At 43.6% G+C, this 16,720-nt stretch overlaps 1 protein-coding gene across 6 annotated transcripts in view; it reads left to right on the plus strand.

Moving 5' to 3' along the window:
- Positions 1 to 14,554, plus strand: part of DNAJC6 (DnaJ heat shock protein family (Hsp40) member C6) — a 134,125-nt gene extending 119,571 nt beyond the window's left edge. For all 6 annotated transcript variants that reach the window (XM_046645794.1, XM_046645792.1, XM_046645793.1 and 3 more), the window contains 6 exons: positions 758 to 826; positions 1,827 to 1,946; positions 7,562 to 7,828; positions 10,029 to 10,171; positions 11,495 to 11,671; positions 12,277 to 14,554. In XM_046645794.1, coding sequence (XP_046501750.1) covers positions 758 to 826; positions 1,827 to 1,946; positions 7,562 to 7,828; positions 10,029 to 10,171; positions 11,495 to 11,671; positions 12,277 to 12,378 — 878 coding nt within the window. In that variant the 3' untranslated portion in view covers positions 12,379 to 14,554. The remainder of the gene's footprint in view (positions 1 to 757; positions 827 to 1,826; positions 1,947 to 7,561; positions 7,829 to 10,028; positions 10,172 to 11,494; positions 11,672 to 12,276) is intronic.
- The last annotated feature ends 2,166 nt before the right edge of the window (positions 14,555 to 16,720 follow it).

Raw genomic sequence — 16,720 nt, forward strand, 5'->3', positions numbered from 1 at the left:
GGATCTCATAGATGCAGAAAAAACTTACTCTATCACTGTGTAGTCCTCTGATAATCTGATTCTCTTTAGCTGAATGTTTCTTTTAAATTCTACATTTGGAACTTTGAGAGAGGTCAGAATGATCTATTTTAAAGCTGCAATGAGTTTGTTTTGAGTGACAATAGACACATCTCTGACACCAGCACGGTGGGTGGTATAGAGTCAGTGCCCAGTACAGGTTCTGAATGACTCATCATTCTCCATTCACGTCACAGCAGGGGAGGAAACAAAATTTCAGTTCTAAGTTGATCATTCCTCTCATACACTTGATAATGCCAACCTAAGGTGAACTGAATTTAAGTTTCTTTTCACCTTTTCTTATTCTCCACTGACTTTGTGTTAAGTGTAGAGATGGGACACACAAAGATGAATGAGATAGTTCTTGCCTTCAGGGAACTCACAGTTTAGCAGAGATACACATATGCACAGTTATAATTCACAGTGTGTGGCTATTGAGGTCAAAGAAAGGACAGCTAAAGAAGGCACAGAGACAAACAGTATATGGCTTCCTCCAGCCCTCATGTAAGTACTAACCATAGGTGGAGGCACAAACATCAATGTTGCAGAGGTGGCGAGAGCGCAGAGGGAGAGACGAATCAGTTGGGACCTTGGTAGGCCATGCAGGCTTCAGGGAAGGGATGGCACAATCCTGGGTGATCTCAGAAAATTGGGCTCTGAGCTCTCTTGTCCTGATTCTTTTTCTTCTCCCCATTTGCAGCTTCCAGTACACCTGCTGTGAACATTCAGCCAGATGTTTCGGGAGGTTGGGACTGGCATACTAAACCAGGTAAAGGTCGGCAGGTTAATTTTGTGCACCTTTAACCAATTGGTAAAGCATAGCCTTCACCCAAGATGAAGTGAGTCCTTACAGAGGATTACAGCCCACCTGCGGAATTTCCTAAAGACCCACATTCTGGCGGAGCTTTCCACATTGCCCACGATGACATATTATATGTTATTTAACTTTTCTAAGTCTCATTTGCTAATCTGATGTCTTGACAATAGAATTAGACACATCTGGGTATATATCTCAGTCAATCACTTAGAATCTCTCGGATTTTTTACACGTCTAAACATCAGTTTTTTATCCGTAAAGTGGGGTTCATACTTCTTACCCCACACAATTGTATAAGTTTAGGTGAAGTAACTTATATGAAAATTTCTGGCATAGAGTAGGTGCTGGATAATCTGAATACTCTTCTTTCTTCACAGAGCACTTGTTCAGGGCTGGATTTCTGTGTGATAAATAAGCTCTCTTCCTTGTGGCTAGTATGGTATTTCTTGAGAGCCATCTTGTGTGATGGTGTTCCCAATGCTGTGCAAGTTACACACACACACACACACACACACACACACACACACACACACACACAGAGTGTGCTTATCACAGCAACTTTCTGGAGCAGTAGTTGTTTCCTTTTTTAACAAGTGAGAAATTGTTGAAGCTCGATTTGCCCAAGGTCACTGAGCCAGGAAGTAGCTGAGCCCGAATTCAGATCCAGACCTGACTCCAAATCCTAGAGGAAAGAATGGAGTCAGGTGACATGAGAGGTGAACACCAGACATGATAGTTCATATGTGTCCAGGAAACGACATATGCCTTCTCAGTTCCCTGCCCCTGCTCCAGGCCACTATTCACTTGAGTCAGAGAAATAAGATCTAGCAACTTTTAACGTATTTCCCGATTTGCCCTCAGAGACAAGATGAGCAGTAGCTCTGGATTTCTGAGTTTCGGAATTCAGCCTTGGACCACTAACTCGTTTTCAATGATCTTCTTTCCTTTTCAGGAGGTTTTGGGATGGGAAGCAAGTCAGCTGCCACCAGCCCAACGGGGTCCTCGCATGGCACTCCCACCCATCAGAGCAAACCCCAGACTCTGGATCCTTTTGCTGACCTTGGGACATTAGGTACAAACTTAGAAGGTTAAGACATAAACAACATTTGCTTATGGGGTACAAAACCTCCAATCTAAATCTTTGGTGTGAATGAGCTAGTCTTGTTACCTGGGACCTAAAATCATGTGTATTCTTAAGCTATGTTATAAAACCTCACATTGGCTTTAAAGGAATGGAAACAGACTTCAAATATTGGGTTGGAAATAACCCCAATCAATCCGTTTCTCTGATGCCTGATTTTGGATTAGCGTAAATAAAGTTAGAACTTCCAGAACAACAGAGTTCGGCTGCAGCAAAGGCAACGCAGGTGTGGGGGAATGAGGCTGGTCAGACAGATGTGTGCCACGTGGGGCCAGCTGTGCATGGGTCTCCCTGGCATGTCACCAGGGAGATCCTCACATGAATCCCTCTCCCTGCCCCATCCGGCACTCTCTGGTCAGTTTGTAAAATTCCATACAGAAAATAGACTTTCTGTAGTGTATTTCCAAAGTGTTTTTCATCATATGTTGGTCATTGTTACAGGATAAGTGTTCCATGAGCAAGGAATTTTGGAAACACTGGGTTCAGTGCACTTTGCTGCAAAAACTTCTGAGAATCAGTGTTCGTGGTGATGCTCCCCAAAAGGGATGTAGTATGCAGGGTTCTCAAACTGCTTTACCAAGGAACCCCTTTTCAAGGAGTAGTTCAAGGACTAGCACTTCTTAAACTCTTCTTCCTCTTTTTTCCTCCCTCCTCTGGGCAGTGCAGAGTTGTTAAAGAAGGGTGGGCTAGCCCTGCCACAAAGTTTGGCATCGGCCATGTAGGTAGTTTAGGTTCTCAGAAAGCCCTCCCGAGGCATTTGGAGCAGGGAATGAGAGCATGGCTACTGTTAATAGTGTCAGAATCTTGACCTTCCATTATATAATCTTTAGACATTTTTTTCTTTTAAGAACTCTCGAGTTTTTTCCTGTTCTTTGTATCTTTCTTTCTTTTTTTTGGTGAGGAAGATTTGCCCTGAGCTAACATCTGTTGCCAATCTTCCTCTATTTTTTTTTTTTTTTGGCTTGAGGAAGATTAGCTCTGAGCTAACATCTGTGCCAATATTCCTCTATTTTGTATGTGGGAGGCCTCTACAGCATGGCTGATGAGTGGAGTAGGTCCGTGCTTGGGATCCGAACCCTAGAACCCAGGCCGCTGAAGCAGAGTGCCCAGAACTTTAACCACTTGGCCATGGGGCCAGTCCCCCATTCTTTGTATCTTAATGTAAGCTTCACATTTTAAAATAATAGCATCAGTTGAAATTCTGCTTCAAATAAAATCTCATTCATTGTTCATTTTTTATCCATTTATTCTTTCCACAACTATTTACTAAATGGCTTCTATGTGCGAACTGTTTTGATAAAAAACAACCAACCACCCAAACAAAACCAAAACAAAATTCCTGCCTCCCTAAAGCTTATGTTCTAGAGGGAAAAACAAATAGTAAACGGATAAATATATAATATGCTGTCAAATAGTAAAAACAACGATCACTGTTTCCTGGAGGCTTCCCTGTGTGTCAGGGACTATTTTAGGTGCTTTACAGATATCGTTTCATTCACTCCTCCCAATAATCTTTTGAAGTAGGGACTCTTATAACCCTCATTGTGCAGATGAGGTAAACTGGGGCACAAAATGTTAGACACGCCCCAGTCACAGGTTTCAACACCGTGAAGGCTGGCTCTGGAGCTTGCACACGTCACTCTGTGCAGATGCTGTGGAAGATCAGGCAGAGAAGTGATGGTGAGCGATGGGGGGGTGGGGGTGTTCTTGTAGAGAGCAAGTGGTCAGGAAGGCCTCTCTGACGAGCTGGCCTTTAGAGGAAGTTCTTTTTTAAAATCCAGCGTCACATCTGGCACTTAGTTGTCCTGTCCTTTTAGTCACTTTAATCTGGAACCATTTTTAGCCTTTCTTTGCCTTTCATGACATTGATACTTGACGGGTACAGGCCAGTTTAAAAAGTCTCCATTTGTTAATTTTGATCACTTGATTAAGGTGATGTCTGCCAGTTTTCTTCATTGTAAAGTTACCATTTTTCCCTTTGTAATTAATGAGTAATCTAGGGGAGAGAATTTGAGACTATCCTATTTGAGAATATCCTGTTCTTCATCTGACTTTTCCCTGCTGGGTTTAGCATTCATTAATGATTCCTTCCTGAAACAGTCATTACTATGATATTTGCAAAATTGTGATTTTTCTGATTCTGTCCTGCTTTCTACGTATATTAATTGGCATTTCACTATAAGGAAGAATCTCTTCTCTCTCTCTCATCAGAGTGGACTAATGGATTTTACTTTTGATTCAGTGGGTTATCATCCATTACTGTCGTTATTTCCTTTAATGTTCATGTTGTCCTAGATTTTTAAAAATTTTTTAAATTTTTTCTTTTTGGTAAGGAAGATAGTCCCTGAGCTAACACCTGTGCCAGTCTTCCTCTATTTTGTATGTGGGACGCCACCACAGCATGGCTTGATGAGTGGTGTGTAGGTCTGCTCTCAGGATCTGAACCAGCAAACCCAGGGCCGGTGAAGTGGAGTGTGCAAACCCAACCACTAAGCCACCAGGCCGGCCTCTTAGATTTGGCTTTTGAAAGCCCCTTTGTTCTGACTTCTATGCCCTTTGCACTTGACTCCATCATGTTTTGAGAACTTTATTTATGGCACAAGATGTTCTTGGCTTGTCTTAAAATGTTTACACCCCACTCCTGGAATCAGTCATTGTCCGAGGAATCCTCATTCCTTTCTATGGGGAATGAAACCAAAATCTGTGCGTTGTGATCATTGGCACTGGGGTGGGTGCCACTGCTCTACGTTTCAGGAGCTAGAGACGGGAGATGAGTGGGTGTAAATGTCTATAATTCCATCCAGTACCGCAGGGTTCTTCCTTCCCTTCCACTATTCTGTACATGTATCTTCTATTTCCCTGGATCCCAACAACATTAATAGACAACAAATATACTTTCAGAATAGCTACACTTGTGTCACTACAACAGCAAATCTAGGCGGAATTCAAGAGTCCTTTGTCATTTTTGAAATGCAGTCATTCTTAAAACTGCTGGGAAAACTGGTTTTCTAAATTTCCCCGTTTTTCAAGTCACATCACTTAGGAGAGTTAAGTGACTTTCCTAAAGCCACACAGTGAAGGTGTATGAGCAGGAGCTGCAGCCTAAAGTGTTTGACTCCTAGGCAGTTGCTTTAGTTTAATTTGTAAATTAAACTTCCAGATTGCATAGCTGCAATTCAGCAAAGACAAAAGACAGCATCCTTCTCTGTAAGGCATTTTCACGTTGAACGACCCTGGTACCAACAGCAGCGTCCACAATACACTAGTTCCTCCCACGGACACTCTGACTTAATTGGTCTGGCTGCGGCTTGAGCACAGGGAGTTTAAAAGCTTCTCAGGTGTTGCTAGTGCACAGTCAAGGTCGACAGCCGCTGCTTTAGCTTTTAAGGAGGATGGCAGTGGCCTCTGGGTTTTGCTACTGCTTTGTATTTCTGTCAGTTCTCTGCTTCAGTGGCATTAAAAATTAGAATTGCTGAAAATGGGTGGAAAATATTCTGCAAGGGCAGACCTCAGAAAGTCCTGCAACGCTGATGAGCCCCTTGAGAGAAGGCTCAGCGTCTGCCTCTTCGCCACTGGGCCTACAGCCTGGCGTGTAGGAGACGTTCAACGGTGTTCCATCAATGAACAAATAAATGACAGTGCGATGGGAATATGGAAGGTTTTTAAAAATCCTTTAAGCTTTTCTCTATTGACTGAATTTTTAAATAATAAACATATGTATATTCAGAAGGAAGATAGTAAATATCCTTAAAGTGTAAAATGAAATCCCAGTGCAGAACGACTGCCCAGCCTAAGGTGCATGCTGACGTGCTGTTGGCAGGAGGGCCCAGGGGCTCTTAATTCGCTTCATTCAGGGTTAGTGAAGCACTTTCCCATGACCTGTGTCTTTATGGTCTACCTGTGATGTAGGCAGCGTTCTGATTTCACAGATGAGGACATTGAGGCTCAAGGAGGCCAAGCCTTTCGCCAATCTTCAGAAAAGCAAGGATTCTTTGTTGACTGTTTTCTGCTGTGTTCCCAGCACCTGGCACGGTGTCTGGCACATAGCAGATGCTCAAGAAACACTGATAGATGAATGAATAAGTGAACACATGCAGGATTGAATGAATGATAGAGCTGAGACTCCAGCTCAGATTGATTCCAAGTCCTGTGGCCGTAATGCAACAGCCCCAGTGGGAAGGGAAAGAGGGTCCCAGATGAGAATAGAAGGAATGTCTACAGAAGGAAGAGACAGTAAATAGGGGTGAGTTGTAGTGAAAGGCTTAGCGATCTGGGGAGGAATTAGGGATTCTAGGTACAAGAAATGAGTATGACAGTTGGAGGTGGGGTGCCTGTGATCAAGTCCCAGCTCCCTTATCTACCTGTGTGATCATGAGCATGTCAGTAAACCTCTCTGAGCCTTGATTGCCTCATCTGTAAAGCGGGGCCAATGATACTACCTGCGTCCTAAGAGTGTTGCATAGATTGGAGGCGGTAACATACATGAACACCTTGTGTAAATTCTGAAGCGCTCTAGAAATGTTACTTATTTTATTAGCACTGTTAGTTTGGGTTTGGTGCATGAAAGGGCCTCTGGAGACCATCACATTCAGTTTCTCCTTTTACCTTTTTAAACACAAGCCACAGCTGGGCTTCATATTTTGGAAACAGCCCAGAATGCCTGCAGTGAGTACTTACAAGTTAGATTATGAAATCAGGATTCTATTTAAATTCCTGGCATAAAGTAATATATATATATATATTTTTTTTTTTTTGAGGAAGATTAGCCCTGAGCTAACATCTGCTGCCAATCTTCCTGTTTTTGCTGAGGAAGACTGGCCCTGAGCTAACATCCATGCCCATCTTCCTCTACTTTATATGTGGGATGCCTATCACAGCATGGCTTGATGAGCAGAGTGTAGGTCCACACCTGGGATCCAAACCAGCAAACCCTGGGCTGCTGAAGCGGAACGTGTGATCTTAACTGTTGCACCACTGGGCTAGCCCCAGTAATATCATTTTTTTAAAGCTTGAGTAAGGTCCTTTGCTGTGTTCAGAGTTGTCAGTGTCGGCTGTGTTTACTCTCCTGCAAGGAGATGCACATAGTGTGAAACTGAAACCTACTTGTGAAATTTCAGAAACATCTTTGTTTATTCTTGGCTACTAACCATGCTAGTATTTATAGCAAGGATTAATCCCCATATCTGAAGTTGAAGTAGCACCTTAATGAGTGACCGTATTCTGTTTTAGTCCCTGTGTTTGCCATTTGAAACAGTATCTGCTTAGAAGGTGGGAAGGAGGGGAGGGATGGCACAGTGGCACTGGCTTGGACTCAAAGACTTGGAGTCAAGTCCCAGTTCTGCCACTTGCTGGCTGTGTGACTTGGGGAAAATCACTTAACTGCTCTGAGCTGCAGTTTGTTCATCTGAAGCAAAGATGAGGCTATTAAAACATACCTTAAAAAGGCACTAAATGTCCACTAAAGTCATTGCAAATGATCCCTTGGGACATAAAAATCAGAGGCTACTCACACAAGCCTTGCCTGCCTTCTCCCTTTTTCTCTGTAGGTAGTTCTTCATTTGCCAGCAAACCCACCACACCAACTGGACTGGGCGGGGGGTTTCCACCTCTCAGCTCACCACAGAAAGCGTCTCCCCAGCCCATGGGGGGCGGCTGGCAGCAGGGGGGCGGCTACAGCTGGCAGCAGACACCACCGTCGAGGCCGCAGCCCAGCATGGTGCACTCCTCTCCCCAGAACCGCCCCAACTACAACGTGAGCTTCTCAGCCGTGCCTGGGGGCCAGAACGAGCGTGGGAAGGGAGCAGCTCACTTGGGTAAGGACGAGTGTGCGGAGCCGGGCTGTGGGGGCCCCGTGTTGTCATAAATATGTGTACATAATATGTGTATGTGAAGAAGAGACAGAAAGCGATTCCCGTAGTTTCCGAGGCTGTCTTCCAGTTGGAGAGATGCAGCACGGTCCCCACCTCCAGCTCTGTGCCCGGAGCACCTGGGTTCACCATGCTCTTAACACTTGTCGTGTTGTTCTGCGACTGCGGGCTCACTCGTCCGTCTCTCCATGCTGAGACCAGGCGGAGGGCAGCAGCTGGGTCTTTTCTACCACCTTATCCTTAGCACCCAGCATAGTGCTTGGCACGTAGTAGGCACTAAATGAAGATGGAATGGATGCGAGTGGAGGGGCAGGGGGCTCTGAAGCTGTTATCCCTTTGGAAGAGGGGTAGACAAGAAGGGTGGGAACCTCTCAAGCATTTGCTCTGGTCCCGACTGGAAGAGTGTCTTGGGCATTCGGTCTTCCTTATGCTCTGGTTGGTGGATGTTCCTGAGATCATTGGGTTTCCTTTGCTGGTTTTTTCCTCTTTTCTGAGAAGAAAGTTAAAACTACACAAAATGGGCCAACAGGTAAGGCTGGAGGATACTCTGAATGGGATTCCTTTTTTTTTTTTATGAATAGGAGTCTTGATGAGTCAAAAATAACATCTTTTGCATAGCAGGGCTGGTTAAATTTGAGTTTGTGAAAAGGCCTGTTATGATACATTTACATTCCAACTGGTTTGATGATACCCGAGAATGAAACACACAGGAACGTGATGAGGAAACAGGCTTTCTGTCTATGGAATGTGGAACAGGATATGCTTCGACTTTTCCTCGTAGCAGGAGCTGACGTTTGTGGAGTGCTCGCGTTATGTCAGGTGTTATTCTGAGCAGTTCTAACGTATTATTATATAATCTTCAAAACCAGCCCCATGTTGTAGTTGAGGAATCGATGGCAGAGATTGATAAAGTAGTTTCATAAATTCATACAGCTGGTAAGCAGACCCAGGCCATCTGGCTCCAGGACCCCTGCTCCTAAGGGCCACACCCTCCTGGCTGTCACAGGGGCCTTCTCGCAATGCCAGCATGACAGGGACTTCTGTTGGGAATACGGAGCCTCACGTTGGTCTTTGGTTAGCAGTGGATATTGCTTGAACAGTTCCATAGTCATGTGGCTTCCTGTCCATTTTTACTGTGAGTGGATGTGGGGCAGGTGTCTTCCTCAGCAAATATTAATGGAGCATCTTCAGTGTAGAAAACCTTGAGGATGCGGCAGTGAACAGGACAGACAAAACCCCTCGTCTCAGAGCACTTACATTTTAGTGTGTGCAAGTGCAAGTGTGTGTACAGCGCACCTGACATACAGAGATGGCAAATGGGTTTCCATTCAGACACCAACTCTGGTCGATGGGCATTGACTGCACGACGTGCTGCGTTTTGGTTCATTGAACAAACGTTGAAATAGCAGGGCACTGTTCTGAGCACTTTAGAGTGTTAACGTCGATTCTCACAACAACCCTGTGAGGTAAGAAGGATTATTAACACCATCCCTGTTTTACAGATGAGGAAATTGAGGCATGAAGATGATAAGTAACTCGCCCCAAGGGAGCAATGCTAATAAGGGGCAGAGCTGGAATTCCCACCTGGGGAGTCCGTCCCCTGAGTCTTTGCCACCATGCTAGGCTGCCTCTCCAAACAGACTGAGACACACTGTGAGGCCACAACCAGACTTGGAGCAAAAGAACATGTGACTGACTAGGACTGACAGCTGGGTGTGGGCAGGAAAGTGGTGGCATGCATGGATTTCGAGAACCAAAACCCAGGTCTTAGTCCCATAACTGACACTAAGTAGGCGTATGACTGGGATGGGGGCGGGGAATCATGAGTATCCTCATCTGAAAAACGTGCTACGGTGGAAACGGAATTGCTGAATTGGATTTAGTCTAACGATCCAGCCTCGAGTTCTAGCTTTGCCATGGACGTGGTGTATGATTCTGGGCAGATCTCGTAAGTTCTCCAGACTTCATTTTCCTCATCTACAAAATGGGCATGACAGTCTCATACCCTACTCACAGGGTAAGTGTGAGGGTTAAGAGGATTAATACATGTGAAAGCCCCTCGAAAACTCTAAGTATTATGAGATAATAGTGTGATATTATGTTTAAGAGTAAAGACTGTAATGATTTTTCAAAAATTATATTGCAGAAGGGAAACAAAAAGCAGCTGATTTTGAAGACCTTCTTTCTGGTCAAGGTTTCAATGCACACAAAGACAAAAAGGGGCCTCGAACAATCGCTGAGATGAGAAAGGAAGAAATGGCTAAGGAAATGGATCCTGAGAAGTTAAAGGTGAGTGAGCCCCTGAGCTAGCGTGCTTTTCCGGTAGGACAAGGTCATCTGACAAGGTTGTGCGTGTGAGCCAGCAGCGTCCCTGGTTCCTGGCTTCCTCACGGCTCCCCTCCACTTTTAACCAGAGCAGTTCTCCTTTCATTTGTTTTTGATTCTGGGAGCCTAGGTAAGATTTGATTTTGCGGAAAAAAGTCTTTCTCTATTTTTTTAAGTTAGTTTTTTTAAGTTTGCAAACCAGCTACTCCAACCCCCTTACTTCATGGATGAGGACGTTGTGTGGACAGCTGGACCCCGGTTAGCTTAGAAACGGAAGGGTGGCTATGCTGATGAAGTTTGAAAGGTCAAGAGACTTGGAATGCTCTCCACAGATGGGAAGGTTGAATTCCTGGGCAACAATTACCGAATATGCTGACACTGTCACAAACTGGAAGATAACTGGTAACCTGTTACCAGTTAAAGCATCTCCAGGACCAGGACCAGCACAGCCAGCCAATCTGACACACTTTGAAACAATGTCTTTCCAGACAGGTGGGAACACTGTTGAAGACAGAGCTCTTCTGAGTACAGTGAAGGGTCCTTTGTTTGCGTTTGCTTTTCACTTCATGTAATGGCATGGACGCTATATATTCCTCTTCAAAACTTGGTGCTCCAACTTGATAACTTTTGTTTATGAGGCAAACTCACAGTTTTCTATAAAAGGAAGTCATTTATATCTTGGTCACCATGCTTGGTTATTTCGTTGGTACAGGGTATTTAATGGTTTGGGAGAGCAGCCATCATTAACGTTGACTCAACCATTCCTTCAGCACCAGAGAGGCACTTAGCTCCTGTTATGTGCTAAATGCTGATGGGCAGTTAGGAACCCTTCAACTGATTCACCTCATTTGTTCAAACTATGAAGATTCAAATGGTTGAATGAATAGTTTGAATGAATGACTATGTGGATCAATTCATTTAACATACTTTTTTGAGCTCTATTCTGTGCCAGGCAGGCTACTTGGTTCCTGAGATACTGTGATAGGTAAGAAACAGTACTTTCCTTGAGCAGCTCTGCCTAATGGCTGGGAAAGACAAATGCACAGACAGTTACCTTATCTTGGAGGTGAACAGTATGGAATTCCTGAGCGGGCTTTTGAAGGATGATGAAGAGGTCACCAGAAGGACAAGGCAGGAGGTGGAGGTGGAGTTGGAGAAGCACTCCAGGAGAGGGAAAGCTTGGAGTATGCGGGGAGCCCCAAGTACTGTGAGGTTGCTGGGGCATCCCCCTGAAGACCTTCTGGACTCAAAAGCATTTCAATGTCTTAATTCTCCCTGCATTTACAGATTCTGGAATGGATTGAAGGCAAAGAGAGAAATATCAGAGCACTTCTCTCCACGATGCACACTGTGCTGTGGGCTGGGGAGACCAAGTGGAAGCCAGTCGGCATGGCGGACCTCGTCACGCCGGAGCAGGTGAAGAAAGCGTACAGGAGGGCGGTGCTGGTGGTGCACCCAGACAAAGTGAGTGCAGCCTGCCCTCATGTCGCTTGTCTGCTCCTTGTTCCCTTCTTTGTGAGCATGTGTTAAAAACATCATACTTTCAATTTGCTGGTTGTTAGGCCATTTATATGATAAAATAGAGTCCATGGGCTAAAATTGGGTATTTAAACAAGTAGTTATACTTTACAAAGTGAGCGAAAAGAAATCAAAATATATATTAGGAAGAACGGAATGGGGCTTTACTTGGCTGTAAGATTCACCACTGACTAATTTTTTGGGTCTCAAATATGAGTTTAGAAACACAGTCTATTGGAGAAAGGCTGTCAGGAACCTGTGTCCCTTGGTAGATACTTCTGGAGAATGGAGGCGCACCTTTTGCTGCCCTACGCGCTCTCACTGACTTACTTGTTGGCTGATGACTACCACCGTATGAGAAATTCTAGAGAGAGGGTGTTCTGGGGAGGTTGTAGTGATTCGGCTCACACAGAGCGGGCTGTCAAAAGAGAAAAAGGCCTGATAGGAAAAAACTTCAATTACTTAGAGCCCACATATTCGCAGTGAAAAATTTAACATGAATACAATTTTGGTGTGTGGTGTCTGATGTGTGTTTTGTTTTTTTTCTGTAGGCTACTGGGCAACCCTATGAACAATATGCAAAGATGATTTTCATGGAGCTCAATGATGCCTGGTCTGAATTTGAAAATCAGGGCCAGAAGCCCTTGTATTAATTCCTGAGATTTTCCATTTCTGCTGCAGACCTGTGCTGACGCTTAGTGTGTGTCACAATTCTGAGGTTTTCACAGATGAACCAAAAACTCCAGTAACATGTATCCAGTACTAAACTGTTAAATTACTCGTGAATTAATTCCTCGCTGATAAGGAGAGTGGATGTTGGTTTTCTCAAGTCAACACCATAAAAGGTCCACCGCAGGAGAGGAACGTTTAGTCAGATGACCTTGCAGAGTTACAACATTCCAGCCTGCCCTTTGCGAGCCTACTCAGCATTTTGTGGGGAAATGGAAAATAGAGGCTACCGAAGGCTTGACCCCCATCTCGTTGGCTGAGAATAGGATTAATGAGCAAGGGTTATGATAATAGGATTACATGTTGGATTTTAACTAATGTGTTTTAGATTTTCTTGGAAAGATGTAACTTGAGCAACGGCTTTACGTAGACTCCAGGAACACAACCATCAAGAGTTTTTTCAAATGGAAGTTGACCATGGTCTTTAGCATAATGCTGTACACTCTTGTGGTCAAGAGGACCCACAGATGTAAGAGAACTTGAATTATGCAAAGAACTATACTACAATTCCAGTGGTTACCACCACCTCTTCCTGGATAAGGTAAAAATTAGTGAAAATGCTGATGAAAGAAAATAGGGACTCTGCGGATGTAGAAATCTTTAAACAGAAAGTTGGGCTGCTCCCTTCCTTTCCCTTTAGAAAGCTGTGGTTGTGTAAAGAAAAAGTCTTAATACTGTAACAACAACTCTAAACCTGATTTGAAAGAAACTTCTAATTTTGCCACAAGGCTTAAAGCTCTTCTTTGTGCTTAGCCAAGAAAATGTTCTGAGCTGGAGACAGGTGGTAAAGCAGATTGGCAGGACCTGTGTCCAGTGGTGACACAGCGTCCTCTAGGTTTGTGCGTGGCGGTGGGAAGAGCATAGAAGGCCACGCTGAGAACTAAGCAGACGGGCAGGTGCAGTGGCAGAGCTGTGCTCGCCTTCAGACCCAGGAGATGGCTTTGAGGAACCAGGTTCCCCTCCCCACTGGTGAAACTGGACCCCTTGGATTATTACAGTGGGGTTTCTTGTTTTAAAAGTAGTTGGGAACCATAGGAACAACATTCACACAGGGACATCTGTGAAAGCAAAGCAAGAATGGAACCTTTGCAGACTTCAGACTGGTCGGGTTTCGGTTTGGTGTTTTGGCTATTTCTCGTTTTGAGGGGTAAGCAGTTGTGAGCCTGTAACTTTGATAGCTCTCTTTTGGCGTGCACATGCACAGTGTGCATAGTACATATATGCAAAGCAGATGGGCAAAAAGATTTCCTTACTAATTCCAAAAGGTTCATGCTCAATGTTGTGAAAAGCTTTCAAAAATTGTTTTTGAAAAGACAATCATTTTTTGTTTCTGTTTTAAGTTTCTTGTGGCAAACTGTACTGGAAAAGCAGCATGTCAAAAATACTTTATGTTCTATATAGAACGCTCTTTCTTTTTTTTTTTTGGTTATATAGGTTCATTATTTATTTTACCTTTTACTGACAATGTGAAACTCGCAGAAAATGTTCTCCTTTTAAATATACAGCTGTAAACTGTTCAAGGTAACCATAACAAACTAGGTGTTATTTATTAACATATTATAAAATAATGTTTGATCCACTATGTGCTTGTCTTATTTAAAATTGGAATGTGAGACATGTTGCTGTGACTTGTTTTTTTCTCATTCACATTTGTAGATAGCGTGTGAGCTACAGTATATAATGATAATACTTAAAAGGATATTATGTGAATGTCGCGTACATTTTGAAATGATAGAACTATATTAGCTTTGTATCATGTTTGGATAATTCATCAATGCTCACAGTTTAAAACATCATTAAACATTATGTAATTAGCAATGAGAAAGAATCTTACCTAACTTAAATTTGGGATTTCCCCCATCTCTTTTCCGGATACATTATAATTCTGGACCCCTATTTATCTCAAAACTCTTACCATACGCAGACCAACAGGTTTCTGCATTCCTTTTAAATATCTGGTTGTGACAGCTTGTTGTTGATCAGATTCACTGTTTCATTCATATTTATTGTAATATATTTTTTGTTTTGTAAATATGTTACACACAACAAAATGTGATTGGTCTAAAATATTTGTAATGTATATTAAAAGGCTCAAAAATATTTTTAGACACCTAAGTTATTTTTGTACCTGTAGGAATATAATGACAAACTTGAATTACACCTTCCAATACGATTCACACTTAAGAAAAATTATGGGGAAAGAATATGAAAAGCATATAGTACATCTGCCGCAAAAATAATCTGACAGGATTTCTGGATTTCTGCCCTGACCACCCTTGCCACGGCACACACACACTTCTGCTCATGCAACGTGAATACTGTGTCTCAAAAAGAATCAGCATAGAAATCCTGGTCTCCTAGCTAGACTGTTCATGGATTTCCAAAGCTGCATTTGTGTGCTGAGGCAAAGGAATCAATCCTGGGAGTCTGAGCCTTTGTCATAGAAAACGGATATTGTCGGTCTTTAAGGGCAGAAGGATTGTGTTCCTTTGGGAGTGCGTGCTGCAAATCGAAAGCTTGAGAACTATTGCTGGACGGTCTCTGGAGGAACATTCCAGTCGCATCCCAGTGCTGCCGGAGAAACACCATCGTATAAGGAATGAACACAGAAGTGGCATTCCACAAACTCTTATCACAGCAATAGGACAGTGTGGAAACATCCATCGGGGAATTTAGGTTACGTCAACAGGCTTTGGTTGTTCTAAAGTTAAACCATGGTGTTTGGGTGTTGTGGTACAGCATTGGTTTGAGACCACAAGACTGGGTTTGAATCCCAGTTTTTCTATTTAAAGACTGTCACATTGGGCAAGTTTCTTAAACCCGTAAAATAGAATTCTAACAACCCTGCAATGGAGGAATTAGGGATTGTGTACCTAAATTGCCTTTCATTAACTGGGTACTCACTAAATAGTAGTTATTGCTATTGTTACTGAGGCTAGGATTGCACTGACACCTCAGGGTGTGGGGAGTGGATGAGTTCGGCAGGAGAGGGTACCCAGTTGTCCTGCGTTTCTGCCTCCTCCGGCTGACGGAGAGCTGTGTGCATAAAATGGCAAAGATGTGTACTGTAGGTTCTGTGAAGGGAATGGCTGTGGGAGAAGAAGTGCTTGTTGAAGGTTTGGAAGGAAACTAACACTGACTGATTTCAGCAGTGTAGCATCGTCCTGGCATTAACCTCCGCACTGACTGGAGAGCCAGCCCCGTGCAGCTGTGCTCCACTGCGTCTGTCTGGCTAGGTGCTATTATATGTATTCATCTTCTCATTTAATTCTCAAAAAGTTCTGAGAGGCAGGTTTTGTAAATCCTGCCTTTGGAAATGGAAGCAGGCAGAGGTTTACCCAGAGCTGGGGTGTGAGGCTGGATCTTTTCTGTAGGATAGGCAGAGATGATACTCTGTATGGTGACCTTTATTAACACTTGTTAATTCAACCAATATTTTGTGTATCTTGTATGCAAGATACTAATAGATGTGTCAGGGAAAATCAAATTAATGAATGGATTTGATTGCCCTGTTAAATCTAAGGGCCCTTATTTCTAATTTCTACGGCAGTTCCTGCTGGCTTGGTGCATAAGATCTACTGTGGGGAACAGTACACTGACTGTCTGACTGCAGAGTTGAAGTGTTTGGGGCTTGATCTCAGCTTCCCTATCCTTTAGTTACTATCTGAGCCTCAGTTTCCCCATCTGTAAAATGGAGATATAATACCTAGCTCATAGTGTGAGTGAGTTGAAAGCAAGGAGAGAATACAAAAATTTATCTGGAGCAGTCCAGTGTAGTCCTGGGCAGCGTAACAGAGAACGCGATCTTACACATCCAAGTAACACATGGATGCCCAGTCGGGGATGGGGTTCAGCTTCTAAGCATTTACTTTCTGGTTTTGGTGACTCTTATTCTTGATGAAAGCGGAATGGATAATTAGAAGAACAATTTTTCAGGGCAACATCTGGCAAGAGGAAAGCAGATTTTCTCAAGAGTTGGTTAAAGCCTTTGGCAAGATGACAAACTTTCAAGTGTTCAGTAAACTGGAAAGGATGGCTGGTACGGGCGGGAAACTTGTTGGAGAGCAATACTGTCTCTGCATTTGTCTGGGACACTAAGCTGGGGCAAACGCCCATCCTTTTGCTTCTCACCATCTTCCAGTTTCTTACTGCTAAGCCTAAGGCACTTGGACCAAGCCGTGCCTCTGAAGTAATCCCACTTTTGTCCAAAGTCATTTCCTTTCTGTGGGACCGACCTCAGGCAAACATGGAAGGCTCCAGCAAACC

Source organism: Equus quagga, chromosome 18 (genome assembly GCF_021613505.1).
Source record: "Equus quagga isolate Etosha38 chromosome 18, UCLA_HA_Equagga_1.0, whole genome shotgun sequence".
NCBI classification, from domain to species: Eukaryota; Metazoa; Chordata; class Mammalia; order Perissodactyla; family Equidae; genus Equus; species Equus quagga.